General features: G+C 41.4%; 1 protein-coding gene across 1 annotated transcript in view; it reads right to left on the bottom strand.

The window, feature by feature from the left end:
• LOC115220281 (nuclear pore complex protein Nup205) overlaps positions 1-25,166 on the bottom strand; it is a 222,260-nt gene that overhangs the window by 12,132 nt on the left and 184,962 nt on the right. Inside the window, exon 35 of the mRNA XM_029790391.2 lies at positions 16,798-16,967. Within this exon, the coding sequence (XP_029646251.1) occupies positions 16,798-16,967 (170 nt within the window). The remainder of the gene's footprint in view (positions 1-16,797; positions 16,968-25,166) is intronic.

The raw sequence follows: 25,166 nt of genomic DNA, 5'->3' as shown, positions 1-25,166 counted from the left end.
ATTGTGAGTCAATATTGGACAGGGGTAGAGAGGTGAATATTGTTTATGCTGATGGAGATATTGAGGAATCTAATAGAAATATTAAGATACGGTGGAAGTAAATCCCAAAGCAAGGTGAAAGGCATTAACCCTTTCATTACTAACCCAGCCCAAAAATTTTTTGGTTCAGAATACCAACCTGGCTGAGAAAACCTATTGTTATTTAAATGTAAATTTGAACCCAAATCTCGTTGGTATATTCGTTAAAACATGTGATTTCACTTTGTAAATAGTTGGCTTATAGTATCCAACATTGCTTGATGTGATATCTCAACTCAGTGAATTTTGGGAGATTTTTTTCCACATTTTTTTCGGCATCGATTTTTCTTCAACTTTGAAAATGGATAGGAGTTTCATGTTATCAAGCATTGATTCCGAACTTAAAGCTTTTTCTACAGAAAATAGGGAGATATCGAGAAAAAGAATGAATGAGGTCCAAAAGCACGTGGTGTACAATAATGAATAGGATATTTTTTTATCCGAAAATGAAAGCAGGGATTCCGAAGAATCAAAGCGGCGTTGGCGACAGCAAAGACGATTTTACATCGGAATGAAGTAAAAAACTTTAATAATGTTTTCATTAGCAATTTTTCTGAGGAGATAGAGTCTATCTATAGTCTTTCTTATGAAGTGAAACCATAAGACTTTATTTTTTTTCAGTATGCTTGTTTGGAGCGATCACTGTGGAAGCTTTTGGACCTCATTCATTCCTTTTCTCGATATCTCCCTATTTTCCGTAGAAAAAGCTTTAAGTTCAGAATCAATGCTTGATAACATGAAACTCCTATCCATTTTCAAAGTTGAAGAAAAATCGATGCCGAAAAAAATATCCCAAAATTCACTGAGTTGAGATATCACGTCAAGCAATGTCGGATACTATAAGCCAACTATTTACAAAGTGAAATCACATGTTTTAACGAATGTACCAACGAGATTTGGGTTCGAATTTACATTTAAATAACAATAGGTTCTCTCAGCCGGGTTGGTATTATGAACCAAACAAATTTTTCGGCTGGGTACGGCTGGGTTAGTAACGAAAGGGTTAAGACAAGTTTGGCTTGGTGAAGGAGCGTCGTATTACTAGGTTTGGGTAGAAGGCAACAGTTTCAGAAGTGTTTGAAGGCCATAATTATAGGGGATGATTGTATATAGTGATATGATGTCCATGGTGAAAGGAATTTGAACTCATTATGTGGAAAAGAGAATGAGTTGAAAAGGTTTAGGGCATGGCTGGTGTCCTTAATGTGTGAGGGTAAGGCAGTGACAAGAAGCGAGAATAGTTTGCCATGGTATGATAACAGAAATTCTGTGAATCCACATTCTCACAGAAAAGGAAGGAACAACGTTTCACATTTGAACTTGGCACCATGTCACTGACTGGTTTCAATAACATTTTACCTTCTCCTCCTACATCTCTTCCTTGTTCTTTAAACCCTTCCTTATCCATTAAACCCTCTCTCTCATCTTTTCCCTTAATCTCACTTGCAACTTTGCCTCCATAATTCTTTCTTCCTTCTAACATTGTTTCTCCCATCACTTCTTGTTCACATATGAAGCTCATGTCATCCAGTGTTCTTTGTGAGTTACAGTCAGTCTTTTCAATTTAGAGAATGTAAAATTCTGCAGTCTCTCCTTAATTTCTCTCCTTTCAACTTTTCCCCTATAGGACACTACCTGAAACTTTGAATTTTCCACTCCTAATGACAAGTTCACTTTGTTCCTTTTATCAATTTTACTACATAATAAATGTCTTGCTGACACAACAACCAGCCTCCTTGGAGTTTGTTTGATGACATGCACATATATATATATTGGTAAAAACAGTAAGATAACAAAAGAAAGAAAGAGACCTCAATATTATGTAAATAGAGGAAATTTATCTGTAAAATAATATGTGACAATTATTCAATAGCCAAGATAAAACTCTGAGTTTCCGATGCAGAGGTGTAAATCCACAACACCATCTCTTTGGTTATCTGGCCATCTGAAAAACGAGTTTTATCTTGGCTATTGAATAATTGTCACATATTATTTTATATATCATCATCATCATCATTTAACGTCCGCTTTCCATGCTAGCATGGGTTGGACGGTTCAACTGGGGTCTGAGGAGCCCGAAGGCTGCACCAGGTCAGTCAGATCTGGCAGTGTTTCTACAGCTGGATGCCCTTCCTAACGCCAACCACTCCGAGAGTGTAGTGGGTGATTTTATGTGCCACCAACACAGTGCCAGACGAGGCTGGCAGACGGCCACGCTCGGATGGTGTTTTTATGTGCCACCGACACAGGTGCCAGATGAGGCTGGTGAACGGCCACGATCGGATGGTGTTTGTTACGTGCCCACAGCACGGAGGCCAGTCGATGCTGTACTGGCTACGGCCACGTTCGGATGGTTTTCTTGTATGCCACCGGCACTGGTACCACAAAGATACAAATTCCATTGATGTTCATCTATTTTGATTTGATTTGATTTGATTTTGATTTTGATTTTGATTTTGATTTTCACTTGCCTCAACAGGTCTTCACAAGATGTTCATCTATTTTGATTTGTTTTGATTTGATTTTGATTTTCACTTGCCTCAACAGGTCTTCACAAGATGTTCATCTATTTTGATTTGTTTTGATTTGATTTGATTTGATTTTGATTTTGATTTTCACTTGCCTCAACAGGTCTTCACAAGATGTTCATCTATTTTGATTTGTTTTGATTTGATTTTGATTTTCACTTGCCTCAACAGGTCTTCACAAGATGTTCATCTATTTTGATTTGTTTTGATTTGATTTGATTTGATTTGATTTTGATTTTGATTTTCACTTGCCTCAACAGGTCTTCACAAGTGTCACAAGAAGGAAGGTATGCACAGGTGGACTGACTACGTCCCAGGTAGGGGTCACGGGTTATGGCCTGACTATTCTTGCCGGGTCTTCGGATGGTGTTTTTATGTGCCACCGACACAGGTGCCAGATGAGGCTGGCGAACGGCCACGATCGGATGGTGTTTGTTACGTGCCCACAGCACAGAGGCCAGTCGATGCGGTACTGGCTACGGCCACGTTCGGATGGTTTTCTTGTGTGCCACAAAGATACAAATTCCATTGATGTTCATCTATTTTGATTTGATTTGATTTTCACTTGCCTCAACAGGTCTTCACAAGTGTCACAAGAAGGAAGGTATGCACGTCCCAGGTAGGGTCCAGGGTTATGGCCTGACTATTCTTGCCGGGTCTTCGGATGGTGTTTTTATGTGCCACCAACACAGGTGCCAGATGAGGCTGGCGAACGGCCACGATCGGATGGTGTTTGTTACGTGCCCACAGCACAGAGGCCAGTCGATGCGGTACTGGCTACGGCCACGTTCGGATGGTTTTCTTGTGTGCCACAAAGATACAAATTCCATTGATGTTCATCTATTTTGATTTGATTTGATTTTCACTTGCCTCAACAGGTCTTCACAAGTGTCACAAGAAGGAAGGTATGCACGTCCCAGGTAGGGTCCACGGGTTATGGCCTGACTAGTCTTGCCGGGTCTTCGGATGGCGTTTTTATGCGCCACCGACACAGGTGCCAGATGAGGCTGGCGAACGATCGGATGGTGTTTGTTACGTGCCCACAGCACGGAGGCCAGTCGATGCGGTACTGGCTACGGCCACGTTCGGATAGTTTGCTTGTGTGCCACCGGCACTGGTACCACAAAGATACAAATTCCATTGATGTTCATCTATTTTGATTTGTTTTGATTTTGATTTTCACTTGCCTCAACGGTCTTCACAAGTGTCACAAGAAGGAAGGTATGCACAGGTGGACTGACTACGTCCCTGGTAGGGGCCACGGGTTATGGCCTGACTCGTCTTGCCGGGTCTTCGGATGGTGTTTTTATGTGTCACCGACACAGGTGCCAGATGAGGCTGGCGAACAGCCACGATCGGATGGTGCTTGTTACGTGCCCACAGCACGGAGGCCAGTCGATGCGGTACTGGCTACGGCCACGTTCGGATGGTTTTCTTGTGTGCCACAAAGATACAAATTCCATTGATGTTCATCTATTTTGATTTGATTTGATTTTCACTTGCCTCAACAGGTCTTCACAAGTGTCACAAGAAGGAAGGTATGCACGTCCCAGGTAGGGTCCACGGGTTATGGCCTGACTAGTCTTGCCGGGTCTTCGGATGGTGTTTTTATGCGCCACCGACACAGGTGCCAGATGAGGCTGGCGAACGATCGGATGGTGTTTGTTACGTGCCCACAGCACGGAGGCCAGTCGATGCGGTACTGGCTACGGCCACGTTCGGATAGTTTGCTTGTGTGCCACCGGCACTGGTACCACAAAGATACAAATTCCATTGATGTTCATCTATTTTGATTTGTTTTGATTTTGATTTTGATTTTCACTTGCCTCAACGGTCTTCACAAGTGTCACAAGAAGGAAGGTATGCACAGGTGGACTGACTACGTCCCTGGTAGGGGCCACGGGTTATGGCCTGACTCGTCTTGCCGGGTCTTCGGATGGTGTTTTTATGTGTCACCGACACAGGTGCCAGATGAGGCTGGCGAACAGCCACGATCGGATGGTGCTTGTTACGTGCCCACAGCACGGAGGCCAGTCGATGCGGTACTGGCTACGGCCACGTTCGGATGGTTTTCTTGTGTGCCACCAGCACTGGTACCACAAAGATACAAATTCCATTGATGTTCATCTATTTTGATTTATTTTGATTTTGATTATATATATATATATATATATATATGTGTGTGTGTGTGTGTGTGTGTGTGCATGTAAATAAACATGTGTATGTGTGTGTATGTATATGTGTCAGGTCTCCGCTTGGAGCTACTGGTAACATGTAACCCAGTACAACCTGTTACATGGTCGGGTCGTTGGCGACTAAACTGGCAACCCCACCAAGATTTCTTGGTGAGGAGGGTGATTTGGACACCCAGCAGGACTAAAAACAAAACCTGTCAAAGGGCAGAGGAACTCTCTCATGAGTCAATGGCCATCCAAAATCCGGAGTGGAGCCCCTTAGGCGGTTGGATTGCGCCATGCGTGCCACCTTCCGGCAGCTCCTGCATCTTGGTCTACCCCCAGTCGTCTTGACTTTGTCTTGCCACTGGATCCGGCGCACCAGGACGAGAGAGTGAGGCTGATCCTGCGCAAGTCACCCTCACTATAATCCAAGTCACGCGCATGTCACGACATCATGACGCCATGACACCATCCCAAAGTCCTGTGGCGATGGGGAAACGGCGAAGTAGCAGGTGAGGATACACTGGGAGCTGCAGTCGTGAACCCACACACAGGCGGCTCAGGACATGTGGTCGCCCCTCACTGAACTGAGGCAGCAGTGGAGTCCGGCAGCCTCCTGAGTGACCGAGCAGCCCTCTTCAGGATCGCTCTGCTCGCCTCCCCAGCATGAGGACGGGGCTAGAAAAGGTTGCCCTAAACATAGCCTGCCTCACCTCACCCTGGTCAGCAAACCGCGGCTGGCGGGGATCCTTTCCAAGCGGTCGAAACAAAGAAAGAAGAAAACAAACAAAGGTGCTCACTTTCGCAACTTGGAACGTGAGAACTCTGCTTGACAACACCAAAGCGGACAGACCAGAGAGACGAACTGCCCTGGTGGCCAGAGAACTGAGCCGATACAGTGTCGATATTGCAGCACTGAGCGAGACCCGCCTTGCGGACAAAGGCCAGCTGACAGAGACAGGCGGCGGCTACACTTTCTTTTGGAGTGGTCGCAGCAGCGAAGAGCGTCGTGAGGCTGGTGTTGGTTTTGCCATTAAGTCAGTACACGTGCGGAAACTGGAAAGCCCCCCCGAGGGTATCAACGATCGGCTGATGAAGATGCAGCTCCCACTTGGAAACAAGACTAGTGCGACCATCATCAGTGCTTACGCCCCCACCATGACCAACCCTGAAGAAGTTAAGGACAGGTTCTATGAGGAACTCGACTCCCTCATCACGTCAGCCCAGCCTGGGAAGCTCATCCTCCTTGGGGATTTTAACGCCCGTGTCGGGACTGACCACCAAGCCTGGCATCGCGTACTGGGAAAGCAAGGAATCGGAAAGTGCAACAGCAACGGACAGCTCCTCCTGCGTGCGTGTGCCTCTCATGATCTTACCATCGCCAACACCTTGTTCCGTCTGCCAACACGCAACAAGACATCATGGATGCATCCACGCTCCAAACACTGGCATCTGATAGATTACGTCATCGTCAGGGCGAAAGACAGGCGGGACGTGAGACTGGTCAAAGCCATGTGCGGAGCTGACTGCTGGACGGACCATCGCCTCATCATCTCCAGGATGGATTTCTACATCCGACCTAAGAGAAGACCACAGGGTCAGAAAGTGACGAGGAAGCTTAACATCACGAAATTAAGGAACCAGCTGACTGCACAAGATCTCCAGTCACGTATGGACAGTAAGCTGTTGGACATTCGGAGTGACCAGTCCAGCATCGATGAGCAGTGGGAATCATTCAGGGACACGGTTCATTCCATCGCCCTTGAAACTCTGGGCCAAATTACGAGGAACCACCAGGACTGGTTCGACGAAAACGACCAGGAAATCCAAAAGCTCCTGGAAGAGAAACGCCGTCTGCTGCGGGCTCACCAAAATGACACCACCTGCACGGCAAAGAAGGCCGCTTTCAACAACATTCGCAGCACAGTCCAGGCTAAACTCCGCCTCATGCAAGATGCATGGTTAAGCGCCAAGGCGGATGAGATTCAGGGATACGCAGACAAACACGACACCAAGAAATTCTACGAGGCGCTGAAAGCTGTCTATGGACCGCAGTTCTCCTTTGGATCAACCCCCCTGCTCAGCTCAGATGGAACCTCACTCCTGACTAACAAGAGGCTGATCCTGGAGAGATGGGCGGAGCACTTCAACATCGTGCTCAACCGACCAGCCCAGATCAACGAGGAAGCCATCGCACGACTCCCCCAGGTGCCGACAAACCACGAGTTGGCTGTTCCCCCTGCAGTCGGGGAAGTGAGCAGAGCCATCAAAAAAATGTCCACCGGCAAAGCTCCAGGCTCTGACGCCATCCCTGCAGAGGTGTTCAAGTCGGGAGGCCCCACCATGATCAGTCAGCTCACCAGCCTGTTCCAGTCGATGTGGGACAGGGAACAACTCCCTCAAGATTTCCGGGATGCAACAATCGTCCACATTTATAAGCGGAAAGGAGATCGGCAGTCCTGCGACAACCACCGAGGTATTTCCCTCTTGTCCATAGCAGGCAAGATCCTGGCCCGGGTCCTGCTTGACCGCCTTCTGGAACACTTGGAGCAAGGCCTTCTCCCTGAGAGCCAGTGTGGCTTCCGTGCGGGTCGAGGGACCACTGACATGATATTCGCCGCCCGCCAGCTCCAGGAGAAATGCATGGAGCAGCACCTTGACCTCTGCATGACCTTTGTTGACCTCACCAAGGCCTTTGATACAGTCAGTCGGGAGGGACTATGGAAGGTCATGGGAAAATTTGGTTGCCCCAGCAAATTTATTGCAATTGTCCGCCAGTTCCACGACGGAATGACAGCCAGAATCCTTGAGGACGGCGACTCATCTGAAGCCTTCCAGGTGACCAACGGAGTCAGGCAGGGCTGTGTCCTGGCCCCAACACTGTTCAGCATCATGTTCTCGGCAATGATGTCCGACGCCTTTAGGGACTGCAAGTCCGGTATCAACATCAAGTACAGGACAGACGGGAAACTTTTCAACTCCAGGAGATTGCAGGCTGTCACAAAGGTGAGGGAGACAGTCGTCAGAGACTTTCTCTTTGCTGACGACTGCGCCCTTAATGCAATCGATGAGCAGGAGATGCAGCTCGAGATGGACAGGTTCTCATCAGCCTGTGACAACTTCGGTCTCACCATCAGTGCAAAGAAAACCGAAGTGATGTTTCAGCCAGCCCCCGGCAAACAATACCATGAGCCTCAGATAAGGGTGAACGGACGGATCTTACGAGTGGTGGAAAACTTCACCTACCTGGGCAGCACTCTCTCCTGCAATGCCAACATAGATGCTGAAACCATCAACAGAATCTCCAAGGCAAGCAGCGCGTTTGGGAGACTGTGAGAGAAAGTCTGGGAGCGGAGAGGAATCAGCCTCAACACCAAGCTGAAAGTCTACCGGGCAGTCGTGCTTACCACTCTACTATACGGCTGCGAGACGTGGACTGCTTACCGAAGGCACGAGCGCCAGATAAACCACTTCCATCTCAGGTGTCTTCGGAATCTCCTTCACATCCACTGGCAGGACAAAGTCCCAGACACGGAAGTTCTGAAGCAGGCAGATCTCCCTAGCACCATCACAATCATGCGCAAGGACCAGCTGAGATGGGCGGGCCATGTCTCCCGCATGTCCGACACTCGCATCCCAAAACAGCTCTTCTACGGTGAACTCGGCCAGGGCAGGCGCAAAGTCGGAGGGCAGAAAAAGCGCTACAAGGATAGTCTCAAGGTCTCTCTCAAAGACTTCTCCATCGGAACAGAGACCTGGGAGACACTTGCTGCCAACCGCTCATCCTGGCGCAGCGCAATCACCGTGGGAGCAGGGACAGCCGAGGAGGGACGGATTCGGTCAGCGGAGCAGAAACGTCAGATGCGTAAAGTCAGAGCCGCCTGCACCAGTAGCACTGCCCCTACCCACTTCTGCCCCACCTGTGGGAGGGGCTTCCTTGCCCGGATTGGCCTCACCAGCCACCTCCGGTCTCATGGCGGCAGTTCCATCAGATGATGTCAGTTGGTCATCTTCGAACCGAAGGACGAACATTATTATTATTATATTATTATATATATGTGTGTACATGTGAATGTATATATTGCTAGGAAGCGAAATTGGAAACATAGCTAAGTTTTTAACCCTTGTGTTATTTTCATGTAATGCTGTTTAATCTTCTTCTCTCTCACTCAGTGTCCTTCCTTGGCCAATTTCTCATATGTTTATTTGATATTATGTGGCTTAGATTAAGTATGAATTCTTTTATATTTTATGTTAGTATGCAGATTAGAATAGTATGATGTTTTTCATATGCTCCTAAATTTATATGATACTATACAGCTTGAAAAGTTAAATTTATGATGTTATGTGGCCTAGTATAATAAAAGTTTTAATATTAATGTGCATTACAAACAGCGTCCATCTTGCTTACATGTTTTGCCTTCCCACCCCCACTGTTTCATTCTAAACATACATGACTTCCCTAGCTAACTGTACTCCTGTTCTGTGAGGAGAGGTTTCCCCTCCCTGTACCCATACACTTGTGTGCATGTAACTATCAGATTACCATACAAATAATAGGACTACACAGCCACAGCAGGAAATGTATCAGGACATGAAATGTAAAAGCCGGACTAGACTACTTTATGCGCAACTCCATTGTCTCCCGAGACAAAAAGGATGCCAACCAACCAACCAACCATACAAGTGTATGTACTTATGTGAACCTCATTTTGTGTATATATAAGTTCAGTAAAATTTAGATTCAGATGAATATGGTACTAGAATTTAGTATGGTATTATCCATACAATTTAAAATAAGGTGATTATAATCAAAATAAGCAACAAGGATATCTTTTCGCACAGCTGAAGATTGCTCTACATTTTAAATTGATGTAATGTTTGCATTGTTCAATTAAATGGAATTGCATGAAACGATCGTACTGCATTACCTCTGGATATCCTTGTTGCTTATTTTGATTTTATACATACACACGTATATATATATATCAGTGTAGATGTATGTTTATGAATATATATGTATATATTTACAACTATGTGTACGTTTATGTGGACTGCATGTTCATGTTTATGAGGGTGTATGGGTGTATTTACATGTACGTGTATGAGTATGTAAACCTGTGTAGTGTTTGTATATGTAGATATATATGATGTAGCATATATAAGCATATAAGGTTAATACTGTGTATATGTATGTATAGGCATATATGACTTTCATGCCCTTCTTACCCCTCTCTCTCTGGCTCTTAATCTGGATGCTGCATGGGCAGGTGGAAATTATACTTCATTGAATCAAATACACAATATACATTACACTACCTAGCAAATGTTTGTACAGACCTTCTTTTCAAACCTGGAGAAAAGCCCCGTAACAACTACCCTCTCGTTTTCCCTCCCAAGTACACAATTTTAGGGCTGCAGACATTAACGTTAGCACAACGAAGGGGAGATCTGGTGAGATTATCAAAATGATGGAGCGTCGCCATAATGATGTTTGGTGTGCGAGAAGTGAGATGGAAAGGAGCCTCTGCTAGGTTACTCTTGGGTAAGAAACATCTGCCTTCCATGCTAGAATGTCCTTCCTAACGCCAACCACTCTGGACTTGGTGCTTTTTATGTGGCATAAGCACAGGCGAGGTCAGTTTTAGGCAAGGTTTTTACAGCTGGATGGCTACTTCTGAACACCAACCACTTTACAGTATGGACTGGGTACTTTCGAGTAGCACCTGCACTGACAGAGTCACTAAGTACTTGCAAGACAAAAAACAAAAAAAAACTTTCAAGAGTGGAGGAGGAATTGGAGGAGGTGATCTTGTGTCAGATGATGAAAAGTTATAGTGAGACAGAGAGATAGAAATAGGTGTCTTGCTGTAGAGGAAGTACAAGGTTACCTGAAGGGAGAGAGAGAGAGATCAGGAATGAAGACACAAACAAGTGTGCTATCACAAAGGAATACATGGTTACCCAACCTGAGGGAAGTGTAGGAGAAGAGAGAGGGTGGGCAACAGCAGGATAGAGATGGTGGCAAAATGCCAGGCATACTCACAAGGTAGAGGATTCAGAATATAAATGGGATGGTTGAGTAAAGGAAGAGAGATATATAGAATGTGACAAGTGCCATGGCATATCCATGAGGTTCGAAACACCATAATATAAATAACAAGATATTGCAAAGGAAGTGTGATCAAAGAGTGGTGGGGAGTGAAAACCAGGGTATAGTGGGAGGGGACACACTGGATAGCAATGATATGGAGGAGCAGGGCCGTGAGGACAGGATTGGGGAGTGAGAGCTAGGCATAGTATATGAAGGGAGAAATGTGAGGAAGAGAAGAGATATGGAGATGTAGATTGGTTTGTTGGGGTAGGGTGAGTGAAAAGTTTTCTTGTCAGGTCAGGGGCTAGCAGAAAGCAATGATAGAGTGGCACAGGGCCAAGAGGACAGGATTGGGGAGTGGGCGGTAAGCATAGTGCATGAAGTGGAAATGTTGAAGAAGTGTTGTAGAGACATAGTTTGGTTTGTTGCATGAGAGAAGTTTCCTTAAGTGTGGGTGGGATGCACAGCACTTCTAGAACTGAGTTTGTCCTGATGTGGGTGGGTCTTCGCTAGAACTTTATATCACCAGACATCTCGGTTCATTGTCATTTACTCCATGAGGCCCAACATCTTGAGATCAGTCCTTACCACTTCATCTCATGTCTTCCTAGGTCTCCTTCTTCTGCGAGCACCATCCACTTTCAGTGATTGGTGCTTCTTTATGCAGTTGTTCTCATTCATAAGCATCACATGTCCAAACCAATGTAGTCTTCTCTCTTGCATGCTACATTTGATTCCTCTTATGCTCAACTTTTCTCTCAATACATTTGCACTGTGCAATACAAGTGCACTGATGTTGCAAATCCAATGGAGCATACTACCTTCGTTTCTCTCCACTCTATGCATGTCTTCTGCATTCAGACCCCATGTCTCACTACCATAGAGTATAGCTGTTCGCACACAAGCATTATATATTCTACCTTTCACTCTGAAAGAGAGTCCTTTTGTTGCCAACAGAGGTAATAGCTCACTGGACTTCCTCCACCCAATTCTTATTCAAGAAACAATACTTTCAGAGCATCCTCTACCATTGCTAATTTGGTCACCTAGGTAACAGAAACTATCCATAACCTCTTTTGAGAGAATCTAAGGCCCGTGTGCTCTTAGTGCTTATTGTTCCTGCACATTTGCCACATACAAAGACAACTTTCTGTTAATCTACCTGTGATTTCACTGCATCTCCTGTGTGTCCATAGTTTACACTTAGTGCCTGAGTGCAGTGAATGGAAATTCTTCCAACTCCTTTCCTATATAGTGAGCAGGGCCATTTACCTGGTAGAAAGAGAGCTTTATCTTCTTTAATAGACATGTAACTTTAATAGACATGTTGGGCAGCAGTCTCATATATTCCATGGGGTGCATGGTGGTTATATCTTTGGCCTCAGGAATGAGGAGGGAACAAGGCTACTTGAGTTCAGTGATGCAAATGATCTCATGATCTGCAACACTAACTTCAGAAATCCAGCCAGCCACCTAATCACTTATCAGTCTGGTGGGAACATAATCCAGGTTGATTACCTCCTCACCAGGCAATGAGATAGGCCGATGCTCACAAATGCAAAGTCTTTCCCAAGTGAAGAGTGTACACTCCAACATAGGTTACTAGCTTATGACATCAGAATTAGGGCTAGAAAGACTTGTAGAAATAAATCTCAATTGAAAAGATTATGGAAGCTCAAAGACCCAGCAAATGAACAAGAATTTAGAAACATTCTAATGGAAGCCTATGATGATAGGGAGGAAAAGGAGGAAAGGACACATACATTAACTTAGAGGACAACTGGAAGTTACTGTGGGACAATTTACTGGGTGCCGCTGGCCAAATCTGTGGTTGGTGCAAAGTGCCAGTTAGGCCAAGGGTGACATGAGGTGGAACAAGGAGGTGGACAGTGTTATAAAAGCAATAAGACAGGTCTGGAAGGACTGGAAAAACAGTGGAAGCAGAGCATTGTATCAGGGAGTCAGAGGGGAGGGTAGGTGACAGGTTTACATAGCAAAAGGAATAGCAGAAGGTAAGAAGTTTGCCAATGTTCTATAGCATGAAGATCAGAGGCGTGAGGTGTTCAGGATTGCAAAGCAGTGTATCAGAGAGAATAGAGAAGTGGTAGGTGAGGAATGTGTGCGAATGGATAATGGTATGCTTGTGCTTAGTGACTTTGAGAAGAAAGATGCATGGAGTTGCCACTATGAAAGGTTATTAAATGTGGAAAATGAATGGGAGAAGTAGATTCTTCCAAATATCGAACCAATTGACAGCTTCACTGTACATGGCTTGTATGGCTTTAAGATGCCACTCCTCTACTCCTAGCTTCCTTAGAGATTACCGGATAAGAGAACAGAGAACCCTGTTGAAAGTTTCCTCCACGTCAACAGAGGCTAAGTACAATGGTTTACTTTTGGCCAAATACTTTTCTACATCATAATTTCACAATTGGATGTGACGTTAGACCTGAATATAGGTAAGTACTAGCCTTACAGGAAATTATACATCCACAGGAGCTCATTCTCCCCACTGTAATTAGAAACCTAGTCTCAGGTGTTAGTAGGAAAATATCCAAGCTCTCAACAGATAGAGAGGTCTTTAACAGGGCCCTGCTCCACTATAATGCTGCTCTAGCTAAGAGTGGGATTACCAAGTTAACATATTGAGGAGCCACAACCTTCCACTCTGCACATGAAAAGGACCAGAAAGAGAAAGATAATCTGGTTTGATCCTCCATGCAACCTAGAAATTTCCATTAACATAGCTTGGAGTTTCCTGTTGTTGATTAAGGAGTATTACCCAAGAGGTTACAGGTACTACAAGCTCCTTAACCCTTTCGTTACTATATTTCTGACCAAAATACACCCCTCATGAGTTTCAATTAAATTCTAAAATAATCATGAATTTAGGCTTGTTTCATTAAATAACTGTTACTTTTTTTACTTAACATATTAATGTAATATTTGGAACATAGTTAAAGAAAGGGTTCTTAATTCTATTGCATAAATTTTGTCTCAAAGTGACTCTAATTACAGGTAAATCCAGGTAAACTGAGCAAATGATAAAAATATTAAAATTTTGTTTAAACATCACCATAGAAAATGAATCATCAGCTAATATTCAATTGGGTATGCAACAAAATTTTGATATAGAAGAATTGTGCACATCACTAGATCATCAGTTGAATTTAATGCACAACAGAACAGGTGTACCATAAAGGTGGAATAAACTGAAATACTGGAATCCACCTAAATCCACAGCAAGTTTGACCGAACTAAAGAAATCGGTCAAAAAATAATATACAACCCTGGTTATGGTATGGAAGTGATAAATTCCAGACCACATCGTTCCGTAGGCCATGCTGACTAACATTATTTTCCCTGTATAAAAACTAAATCCACAGCAGTACCCAGTATTTGTTTCACAAATTTTCCAAACTTTGATTCCCCCATTTTGTGCTTGTTTACATTCTGCGTAACAATTTGTTTCCGTAGCAATCACTTCAAACAAGCATACTGAAAAAAATAAAAGTCTAACGGTTTCGCTTCCTAAGAAAGACTATGGATAGACCCCAACTCCTCAGAAAAATTACTAATAAAAACATTTTTACTTCATTCCAATGTAAAGTCGTCTTTGCTGTTGCTATCGCTGCTTTCAGTTTCGGATACCGAAATATCCTATTCATTCTCGTACACCATGTACTTTTGTACCTCATTCATTCTTTTTCTCAATATCTCCCTATTTTCCGTTGAAAAAGCTTTAAATTCAGAATCAATGCTTGATAACATGAAACTCCTATCCATTTTCAAAGTTGAAGAAAAATCGATGCCGAAAAAAATCTCCCAAAATTCACTGAGTTCACATATCAGGTCAAGCAATGTTGGATACTATAACCCAACAAAGTGAAATCACGTGTTTTAACGAATGTACCGACGAGATTTGGGTTCATATTTACATTTAAATAACAATAGATTCTCTCGGCCAGGTACGGCAGGGTTGGTATTATGAACAAAAAAATTTTTTGGCCGGGTTAGTAATGAAAGGGTTAATCCACATTATAGCAAGGTGAGCTATTCCTGCATAGATAACATTGCTTCTAATATTGCAAGCTACAATAGATGCAAACACAAAATTCTCAGCCCCAACCTGTAACTTCTGAAAACCCTACTAGCTGCACCTTAGGAGGATCCTGTCTCTCAAGGGCTGTAGTCTACAGAGCCACTCTCACACTATCCGATGGCACCACAAGGGACTACACAGGCATGACAGTCAATGATTTCAGGAAAAGAATATACACAGTACATGCACTTGCTCAGATGCAGGGAAAGAGAGAACTTCTCTTCTTTGATTCTTTATCTTGCTTCCTCTGGAGGCGCCATGACCTCCAGAATGAAACACCTAGCATTGAATACACCATTACTGACAGGGCACCACCTTATTGACCTGGTGCCTGCATCTGCCAGCCTTGCCTCTGTGAAAGATAGCACATCCTCCATCAACCTGCCATATCTATTGACAGGAATTATAAACTGTCCTATTGCTGCCACCAGAGGTATGCCCTCCTGGTGAACTTCAAACTACTGGTTGTGGACAATCCAGACATACCACCTTTACACTGGTTGCTCTACAACCAAGGACTGGGGTACCAACCACCAACCATTAATGCCCGTGCAAACTGACCCCAACAGCAACTATCAAAAATTTTTAGCCAGCATTAACTACATCAGCTTGAGAAATTTATACATCAGGGGCATATGTTCTGGGTGTGCTAGGTGTGCACTGTACATCAATTGAAAATGGCAAATTCATTATAAATATTAACCTTACTCATTGATTTAATCACAAATCATAATGGAAAATTTTTGTTATACCTCAGCTTGAAATTTGGTGGCGGGTGTCCTGAAATAACACTGCACACCTCACAGTGCATTGTATCATAATATGATACCAGGAATAGCATAGGATAATGGGAGAATGGCCAAAAATTAATGTGAAGGGTGTGTAACAGTTTTGAGAGCATGGTTGCATGTTCATTTTCATGGCAAAAAGTTGTGCATAACAACACAAAAAGTTGTTCGTACACAGCTTCAGCAGAAAGTGGCCTTGGTTTATTTTCAATTAAAAAAATAGTACTAATGCAGCTCAAGCAAAGTGGTTCATTGTACAATGAGGTTATCCAACATTTTACATCACAAAGAAGAATAGAACTTACATGTAAGTAATTTAAGCAACTAAAATTACATGGTTTCTTATTTTACAGTGTGTGCGTATAAGAAAATTATGGTTTATTTTATAACGCTTGCAATTTATAGAGTATTATTAATTCATTTTACTTTAGTGCCAATTATCTGTATCCAAATGAATTAAGTTTACGTTATTTACATTTTGGATAGAAATACACAGTTTGTATGCTTAATTTGAGTAATACTAATGTTAGCCTTAATATGGTCAGTGTGGCAGCAAACCCAATGATAACAACCACCATAAGCCACTGATAGACATAGGATTGAAATAAGAAAATGACAAATTATTGATAACCAAAACATACATTCCTCTATTAATGGCAAAATTACCTGTCAGTTATGATACAGTTAATAGAATATTAAAATTCAGTAAGTAATATAGAGTGCTTTTGCAGAATACATTAGAGGGGACGAAAGCTGTGAAATCAAACATGTAAACCTTGGAGCAGATAACAGAAAGTCTCTATTTATTTCTTACCCAAACATCTTTATCTCTCTCTCTCTCTCTCTCTGCCACTTATACAGATATTCAAAAAGATGCAATAGAACTTAACGAAATAACATTAATCCAGAACTCTATCATGACTTTAAAATGTTCATGCTTTAGCCAATAAGTGTCTAGTGCTCTTATTACATCTCTATAATGGTGAACAATTTTCCTTTTTCACACAGGATCATAACATTAAAATCTTACTTCTTTCAGGTCATCTGCTGTCAAGTCAGTAACACTGGCCAGTTTCCTCTTCAGCTGTTGGTAGCTATCAAATACTGACATAAACTGACTGCTACATTGCTTCAGATGCTGCACAACAATGGTAAGGTTGGGTGGATGACCAGCAGCATAGGTACGAGAGAAGGATGTATCTGAAAAATTAAACCAATTTAATGTTTTACTTTGTTCTGCTAAATATGTCTCTCATACAGTATCTTTCTAAAGTGCAATATAGCAGTTTTGGGATTTTTGTTGTTTTTGAATTGAGTGTATTTTTATTAGGAAATAAAATTGAAATTCCTCTAAAAAAGTTTTTACGAAATCAAAAGATGTGACACGTAAAGACATTTAATTCCTTTGTTTTAATAATTTCTGCAACATTAATAATTAAATCCTTTCTTAAATATTCTTTTGCTTTGACTTTCATGTTCCTCCGAGCTTTTACCCTCACTCACCTATTCAGTTTGTTTTGGTTCCGCAAGATCAAATTTCATTTTCTTCTTTGGTTATTTCTCTAGCCCAATCTCTCTTTCTCAAAGTAAATCATTAATAAATCATATAACTGAATTCTAACTCATCACTTCAGAGATACTTGCCATGATGCTAAAAAATCAAAGCAAGTAAAGCAAATTCAAAAAACTTCACTGAAACCACAAAACACAACGAGGTTTTCCATTTTACAGTCCAAAACAACAACACTTTGTGAATTAGAATTGTGTGGTTGGGAATCTAGTGAGGGTTTCAGTTACTTGTGGTTTGCTTTTTTTACTCAGCTCTTCACTTTTCTTATTTCAATTTTTGTTTGTTTTGAATTCTGTTTGTGAGTGTTATCATGCTTCTTGTGCAGTTACATGAATCAAGCCATTTCCCACTTAAAGAAAGCTTTCTGATGTCAAGGTAAAGTCACTGTTTCTGGGGGCTATTTATGGAACAGACCTCCTTGTTTAAAACCATCTCCCAGATTTGAGGTGATTTTTGCAGTTTCCACGTTGCTAGCGTTCAAACTAACTTCAGCTGGCACATAATCCCCCATCTTTTTCTTCCCTACTTAAGCAAGCACAGGTTTTTGAGAGATCCATTCATAGGGATATGAACAGAAATGACCAATGAAATTGCTAACAGCAAAACATGAACCATGATTTCTTCTCTTTTAACTATCTTATCTTTCACCTATTACAAAATGCATGAAAAGATGAATAAGAAGCCATTAGACTATTCTTCCTCCACTATACCAGGCATGTCTACCTACATCACCTTCCATTCACATACATACTACATAACTCAAATCTCAGTCCATTTGTGTAATGTGTAACTAAGTTACACATTACACTCCAGCATGTTGCTGAAAGACAGTGTTTTTATTTAGAGAGATTTACTCCGTTTCCTCACATGGAAATAAGCAATAAAGAATATCAGTTGGTCTTGCTGAAAGTTGCTTTCCTATTTATTTGAAATTCCTCTCCTCTCTCCCCTTCATTCATTAACCACCACCAATGATTTTATTAGCTTTCATGACCACTTTTTAAAGTCAGCGACCTCAATGACTTAATATGTTTACAATGCACATTCCAAGTGGCCTAAATGCCACTTCAAACTGTTTGCATCGGTTAGACTTTGTAAAAATACTAGAAACATTCTTGAGCCTTTTCTTAATCACAAATCCGTGAAATATCTTATTATTATTCTCTTCTTAATCAAGGCTCCTCCACTGACATTGTTTTAATGAACATACACCTAACACTGCTGTTTCAAGGTCTACTAGTTCTATGCTTCGCTTCCTGGGCAGAAATATAGTTTGTGTGTGACCTATCTGAGACAGCTAAGTGAATGAACAAGGATATTAGTGATACTTCTGAAACAAACTCTAAATATGCAAGTAATTCACATGTTGTTGTACATGTAAAGAAGACTGTTGTAATTCATATAAAGAAGACTGTTATAATGTCCACTCCAATATAGCAGTATAGTTAGTTTATCCCCATAATATCTTACCTTTTAAGTTCTTTTTCTTAGGGAGTGTAATTTTATTTCTTTATATTAACAATAATTTTTACATAATCCCACCTCCCTTTTTTGAGGGTTTTTTTTTTTTTTATATACAGTAACAAATTTAGTATTTATTTCATTTGGCATTCACTTCCAGGAAATCCATACATTTTCTTTTTCTTTCACTTGTGTGTCTGGGTTCAATTATTTGTAGCAGTGTTGGTACATGTAAAGTATCATATAACCATTCCATTATTTCTTCCATTCTCTTGGGTTCACTCTCAATGAATCTTCTTTTAAGTTGATTCAGGTGTCTCTTGTACACCCATTTTTTTCCTTTTACCAAGTATAGCATTTTTCCTATGCATTTGGTTATCATGCCATCTTCCCAACTTTGTTTTTCATTCTTATATGCCCTAACAAATACATTTTCACCAATTTTAAAATAGCTTTCTGTATTATCCATTGGAATTTTTCTTTTCTTGCCAGCTAATAATTAGTCGAAGACTAATTTTATTTTTCATCCAAACATTAGCTCTGCTGGTGACATACCTACTGGTGTACTTGGATTTGGTGTCACACAGTATACTCTTAAAAATTGTTGTAGAACTACCTCATCTGTGACAGCCTTATTTGACTTTCTCAGGGATCTCTTGAACGTATTGACAAAGCGTTCACTTGTCCGTTAGATCTGGGACAGTATGGCACCATAGTTACATGTTCTATAGCAAACGTTTTACAAAAATTTTAAACTCAAAACACAAATTGTGTCCCATTGTCAGAGACTATCATGTCTGGGATGCCAAATCTTGCAAACAGCTAGAAAGTTTGTTATAGTTGAAGAGGTTGGTTTTTTACACTTACAAATTTCTGACCATTTAAAGAAACTATCTACTACCACTAAGTAGCGTGAACCATTTAAGGGATCAGTGAAATCAATGTGTAGTTTTGACCACGGGACATCTACTTTTGGCTAAGTTTCATTTTTTATCATTGGTAATTTTGCTGCCAGAGCACAACTTCTGCAGCCTTTCACTAAACTTTCAATTTTTCTATCCATTTTTGGCCAGTACACATAGCTATGCATTAAAGCTTTCATCCTCGAAATACCAGTGTGCCCAACATGGAATTCCCTCAACACTTTCTTTTGCAGTGTTTCAGGTATCACTACTCTCTGTGCACACATCAGCATGCCATCACAGATTGAGTATAGGTTCACATCTTGGTTTCGCTTTGCACCAATTCTGTTCCTATTTAATTTTCTTGTCCACAGTATTCTTACCATTTCTGTTACAAATTTGTCCTTTTTTTCGCATTTTGTTTTATGTCTTCGAGGGCCACCAGCAATTCTCGTATCACACTCCACATTATATTTTTTATTCTTCCTCCTGATCTTAAAGCTGCGATTACCATATCTTCAAATGGCTCACAATGTTTCAGTAACAGTCTGGACAAACCATCAGCATGCCCTCATCTCTTTGACAGTAAATATTCCCATTTTGTAATTGTAATTCAATAATCTAGTGCCCCACTGCTGTAGTTTATTCGCTGTGTGTGTTGGTATTCCTTTTTTAGAACTGTATATTTTCAGTAGTGGGCGATGATTTGTTTGTAGACAGAACCTTCGCCCATGTAATAAATCTATCAAAATTTTTCATACCGTATTTCATTGCTAACGCTTCTTTTTCTATCTGACTATAGTTCCTTTCTGTTGGTAATAACAATTGTGATGCATAGCCTATAGCTTTTTACTCCCATTGTCATATTTCTGCAGAAGCATTGCTTCTACACTGTAATCGATATCATATCCAGCTTCAGAACAAAATGCGTGATTGATAAGTTTGATTTTAAAATGTTTCTTAATTTCAAATGCCTTATCAGTGCAGCACCATTTTGCATTTTTCTTTAACAAATCATTGAGTGGGATCCTGAACTGACTTGTAGCATACTCACATTATTCAGTGTAGGCATATTTTTTATCGCAATTGCTCTGGATGGATCCGGTTTCCGTCCATTTTTATTTTTTATCCAACCCAAGTTTTTATTTTTTTCAGAACTTGTATTTTTCTTCACTTAACTTAAAACTGTATTCTTTTATCTGTTCGAATACCCTTTTTACATGTTCTGCAGGTTGTTCATATGATTCACTTTTTATTAGGATATAGTCTAAATAGGCGAAAGCAAAATCACTGTCTGCCAGCATTGTATCCATTTCTTACTGAAACATGGAAGGGGCCACTTTAATACCAAAGGGAAGCCACTTAAATTTAAATAAGCCACAGTGTGTATTAATGGGTAATAAGTGTGAGCATTCTTCTTCTACTCAGATTTGTAAATATGCCTCTGAGAGGTCTAATTTTCAGAAGAATTTTCCTCCCTTCAATTTTACGAACACTTCCTCAGGACTTGGCATTGAGTAGTTATGTGAGATTAAGCAATCATTCAACCCTGTGGAAAAATCTGCACAAACCCTTAACTTATTTTTCTTTTTTAAATAGACCCAATCTGAGTGATCCATCTTCTTGATTATTCCTAGGCTTTCAAGTCCCTTATTTACCTGCTCCAAAGCCATGAACGGTACATTAGGTTTTCGCTTATATACAGGTGTTGCACTTTGTTTTACTACAATTTTTGCCTTCGTTTTTGTGCAGCATCCCAGTTCATCTGAGAAAACATCTGGAAATAAATGTTTTATTTTCTGTTTCAATCCCATAGCTGCATTCAAACCTTCGACTGAACTGATTATATTTCCACACAAAACACTTATGGGTGTATTCTACAATTTGAACAGTTCCATCCACTCTGTGCCAAATAGATTAACTGAATTTTTCAGCACATATGCTTTTGCCGTTTTCATTTGGTCACGAAATGTCACATTACACACAAATTCACCTACAAAATACATGTGTTACTTTTGTAGATTTACTTCATTTTGGCTTACCAACATACTTCCAAGTTTCTCCATTCATAATGGTAATATCCCTTCCTGTGTCTTTTACTCTTATATTTTCAATTTTCTTTTTACTCTTATATGTGCAATTTTTACATTTACGAATTTCCTCTTTGTCACATTACCATTTTATTTCAATGACATCTTGTTTATTCTTTTTTCATTGTTCCAATGTTTTGTCATCTTGGTGTCACAGTGCGCTTTTACATGTCATTTTTTCCACAACGGAAACATTCTGCTTTCTTAAATGGGCAGTTTTCCTCAGGTGTAGACCTCCACACGCAAAATATGGGTTTGTTTCCTGATTCTGTCCTGTTTGTACTATATTTTAGCACATATTTGATGTCTGTTCTGCCTATTTTGCACTTGTTTCACTTGGGAGCAAATTTTATGTTCAATTTTCTCTGTGTCATGTCTTAAATTTACTATTCTTTCACACTTTTAAGGTTACAGCTTGGTTTTGTTCCAGCTTAGTGAGAATTCTCGTTCTTACTTCTTCTTTTTCTGCAGTTAAACATATCTGGCATTTATTTGTCCAGTTTGAACTTTTCACATTCTCTGTTAACTCTATCAGCATAAATGATGGAGTTCTCATTGCTTTTTCTAGGTTCAAACATTAACAGTGTGTATTGAACAATGAGCTTTTCTTGCTAAAAATTTTAGACAATATGTCTATTGTATTTCTAAAGTTTATGTCAGGTTCTTTGGGGAGTATGTAATTGCTGTAATGCTCAGGTTCTTCTGCTGCCAGGGTTCTTAGGATTAGATGCATCTTCATATCGTCGTCCCAATCTCTGAACTCTTTATTGAAGATCTGTTGTATCTTCTGAAGTATGGCTCAAAGGTTAATACTTAAATTTCATTATTGAGTTTGCAACATAATCTGCTGAGAACATTTTTTCAGCATTCCCTGACGACTTACTATTCATTAATTGCAGCATTTATTGTTGTAATATTAATTGTTGTTGTTCTTACAGCTGCAACTGTTGTTGCTGTTTTGCAAGTTGAGCAAACCAGCTAACAAATCTTCCATAATTTTATGCTTTTTGTATTCTGTAAAATTCACACAAAAACTTTTTTGCGTTTCGTAACTCCTTGTCGCCACTGCTGTAATTTAACATCACACTGTTATAACATCCACTCCAGTATAGCAGTATAGTTAGTTAGACAAGACATGACTATCTATGACCGACTACCTCGACTTCTCGACATCAAAATATTTGTAATGGTGAGCACATACCACTTGTCACATGGGAGGAGCATTCCAGGGCTCTGGACAGACGGACCTGTTAAACTGCTCGGGGTTTGGTTCGGTCCGGACCTCCAGGTGGATACAAACTGGGAAGAGGTGACGAGCAGGGTGGCCAATCTCACCCAGAAATGGGCCAAGAGGAAGCTGTCCCTGAAAGGTCGAGCGGAGGTGGCGAATACGTACATCGCATCCGTCATCTATTACCGCTTGACCGTCGTCCCTTGTCCCAACCGCTGGTTGGCCAAGCTGGTGCGCTTGCTCTTTGACTTTTTGTGGAAGAGTCAGGTACCACTGGTCAGGCGATCCATCTGCTGTCAACGGCTGTTGAACAGAGGCCTTGGCATGCCGTGGTTACTGATGCGCAGACATGCGCTCAGGCCACGGCATCTCAAGTGTTTCCTAGACGGTGAACAGGTGTGGTTGTCTTTTGTCAGACGTGACTTTCCGCAGCTCGTCTCGTCTCTTTGACAGAGCTGCAAACCTGGATCAAACGCAGACCGAGAAAGGGCGCTTGGCACTTCGAGTGCAGTCAAGCTCTCTCCACCCTCCGCCAAGCAGGCAATGTGATCGGTTGTAGTTCCACTCTAGCGTTCTATAGAGGGTTAGTGGAAGAAAAGTGCAACGACATTCTTGGGGAAACTCTAGGCATTGACGATAATGAATTGAACAGTTTGTTTGGAAGAACTTTTGGGCCAGGGCCAATGGACAATTTCCAAAAGTCCCTTGCCTGGCAGTGCTACTGAGGGGCTCTGCCTGTTCGAGATAAACTCTACCGGCACGGAAGTGCCGTCAGCCAGGCCTGCCCGAGGTGCACCCAGGACGACAAAACCGTTCTGCACACACTCGTCCAGTGCCCGAGTATTGCTGAACTATGGGTTTATGTCAAACAGCTACTGTCGCGTACAGGACGGATCCAGCTATCAGCTGAATCCATAGTGAGGATTGTCCCACCGACCTCCTTTAACAAGGAGAGAAAGCCCATTTACCTGTGTCTAGTGGCTGTAGCGAAAGAGGTGGTATAGTGGACCTGTTTGAAAGGGTTAAGGTCAGACACTTTCCTCTTTGGCCAAGGCCTCATCAACTTTTTCAAGTTCCACTTGAAAAGGAAGGTGAGAGTAGAGAGGGAAGTGCTGTCTAATAGCAAGTTTACTGAAAGGTGGGTAAATGTCGCAAGAATGGCCAGTATAAATGGACCAATTCTGAGGATACACCTGTAGTATAAATAAAAAGTATTATAAAAGGAGAAAGGGGCTCTCTACCCACCTTTTGACCAGGCTCCCGTGGCTTTTATGGGTGTTTCCATGAGTAACCTTTCAAAGCGCCTCCCCCTATTGGGAATTTTAATTGTTATCTCTAGAGTTTTTACCCGTTTTTTTTTTGCAAACAGACAAAACCCTTTGTAACTTTTGTCCTGTGTTTTGTCCCTTTATGTTTTAATTAATTGGTTGAGGCAGCATGTGTACAGTTTGCACAATGTTTAAACAAGCAATGGGCCTGTAGTTTTCATCCAACTTGGTGGTTTCATTCTTGGTTACAAGATTTGTCATTGGTATAACAAGCCAATTTGGTATGTCAAGCTTCTGAATATATATATTTGTGGCTTCCTGTAAAATGTCAGCCCTTTATACCAGTACATTAGGTCCATTCCAGGTGCCTTCCATTATGCAGTTTGCATACAGCTATGGTGGAAGCTTCTGGATCAATTGCATATGTTTTACTATTGATGTTGGGATGGAGTTTCAGATCAGGGGAGGCCAAAGTAAATTGGAATTTCTCCGTTTTGACGGGGAATTTCCAACTCCTTTTTCACTATGGCCTTTGAAATGATGCGGGGGCATCTTTTTATGAAAAAAAAAATTGCTTGAAAAGATTTTTTCACCTCCCATCTACCACCATTACATTCCAGACCAATTTTGGCCATTTTTTTTTTTTTTGGCTTTACACACTTAAAAACCATGTTAGAAGCCTTTCCAGTAAAAAAGAAAGAAAAATTTTGTAAATATTTTCAGATATAAAGGTGTGGAATTTAAGGGAGATTTAGCTGCTTTTTCTTGTACATTGCACGACCACTTTTTTTATTTCTTTGTCACTTTCACATGTACTGATGATTTTTAATATTTTTCTTCTTTAAAAACATTTTATGGTTTGATGATGCAGAAGTAA

The sequence above is a fragment of the Octopus sinensis genome, linkage group LG16 (genome assembly GCF_006345805.1).
Source record: "Octopus sinensis linkage group LG16, ASM634580v1, whole genome shotgun sequence".
Taxonomy (NCBI): Eukaryota; Metazoa; Mollusca; class Cephalopoda; order Octopoda; family Octopodidae; genus Octopus; species Octopus sinensis.
Note: the sequence above shows the minus strand (reverse complement) of the source record. Positions and strands in the feature narration are given on the sequence as shown.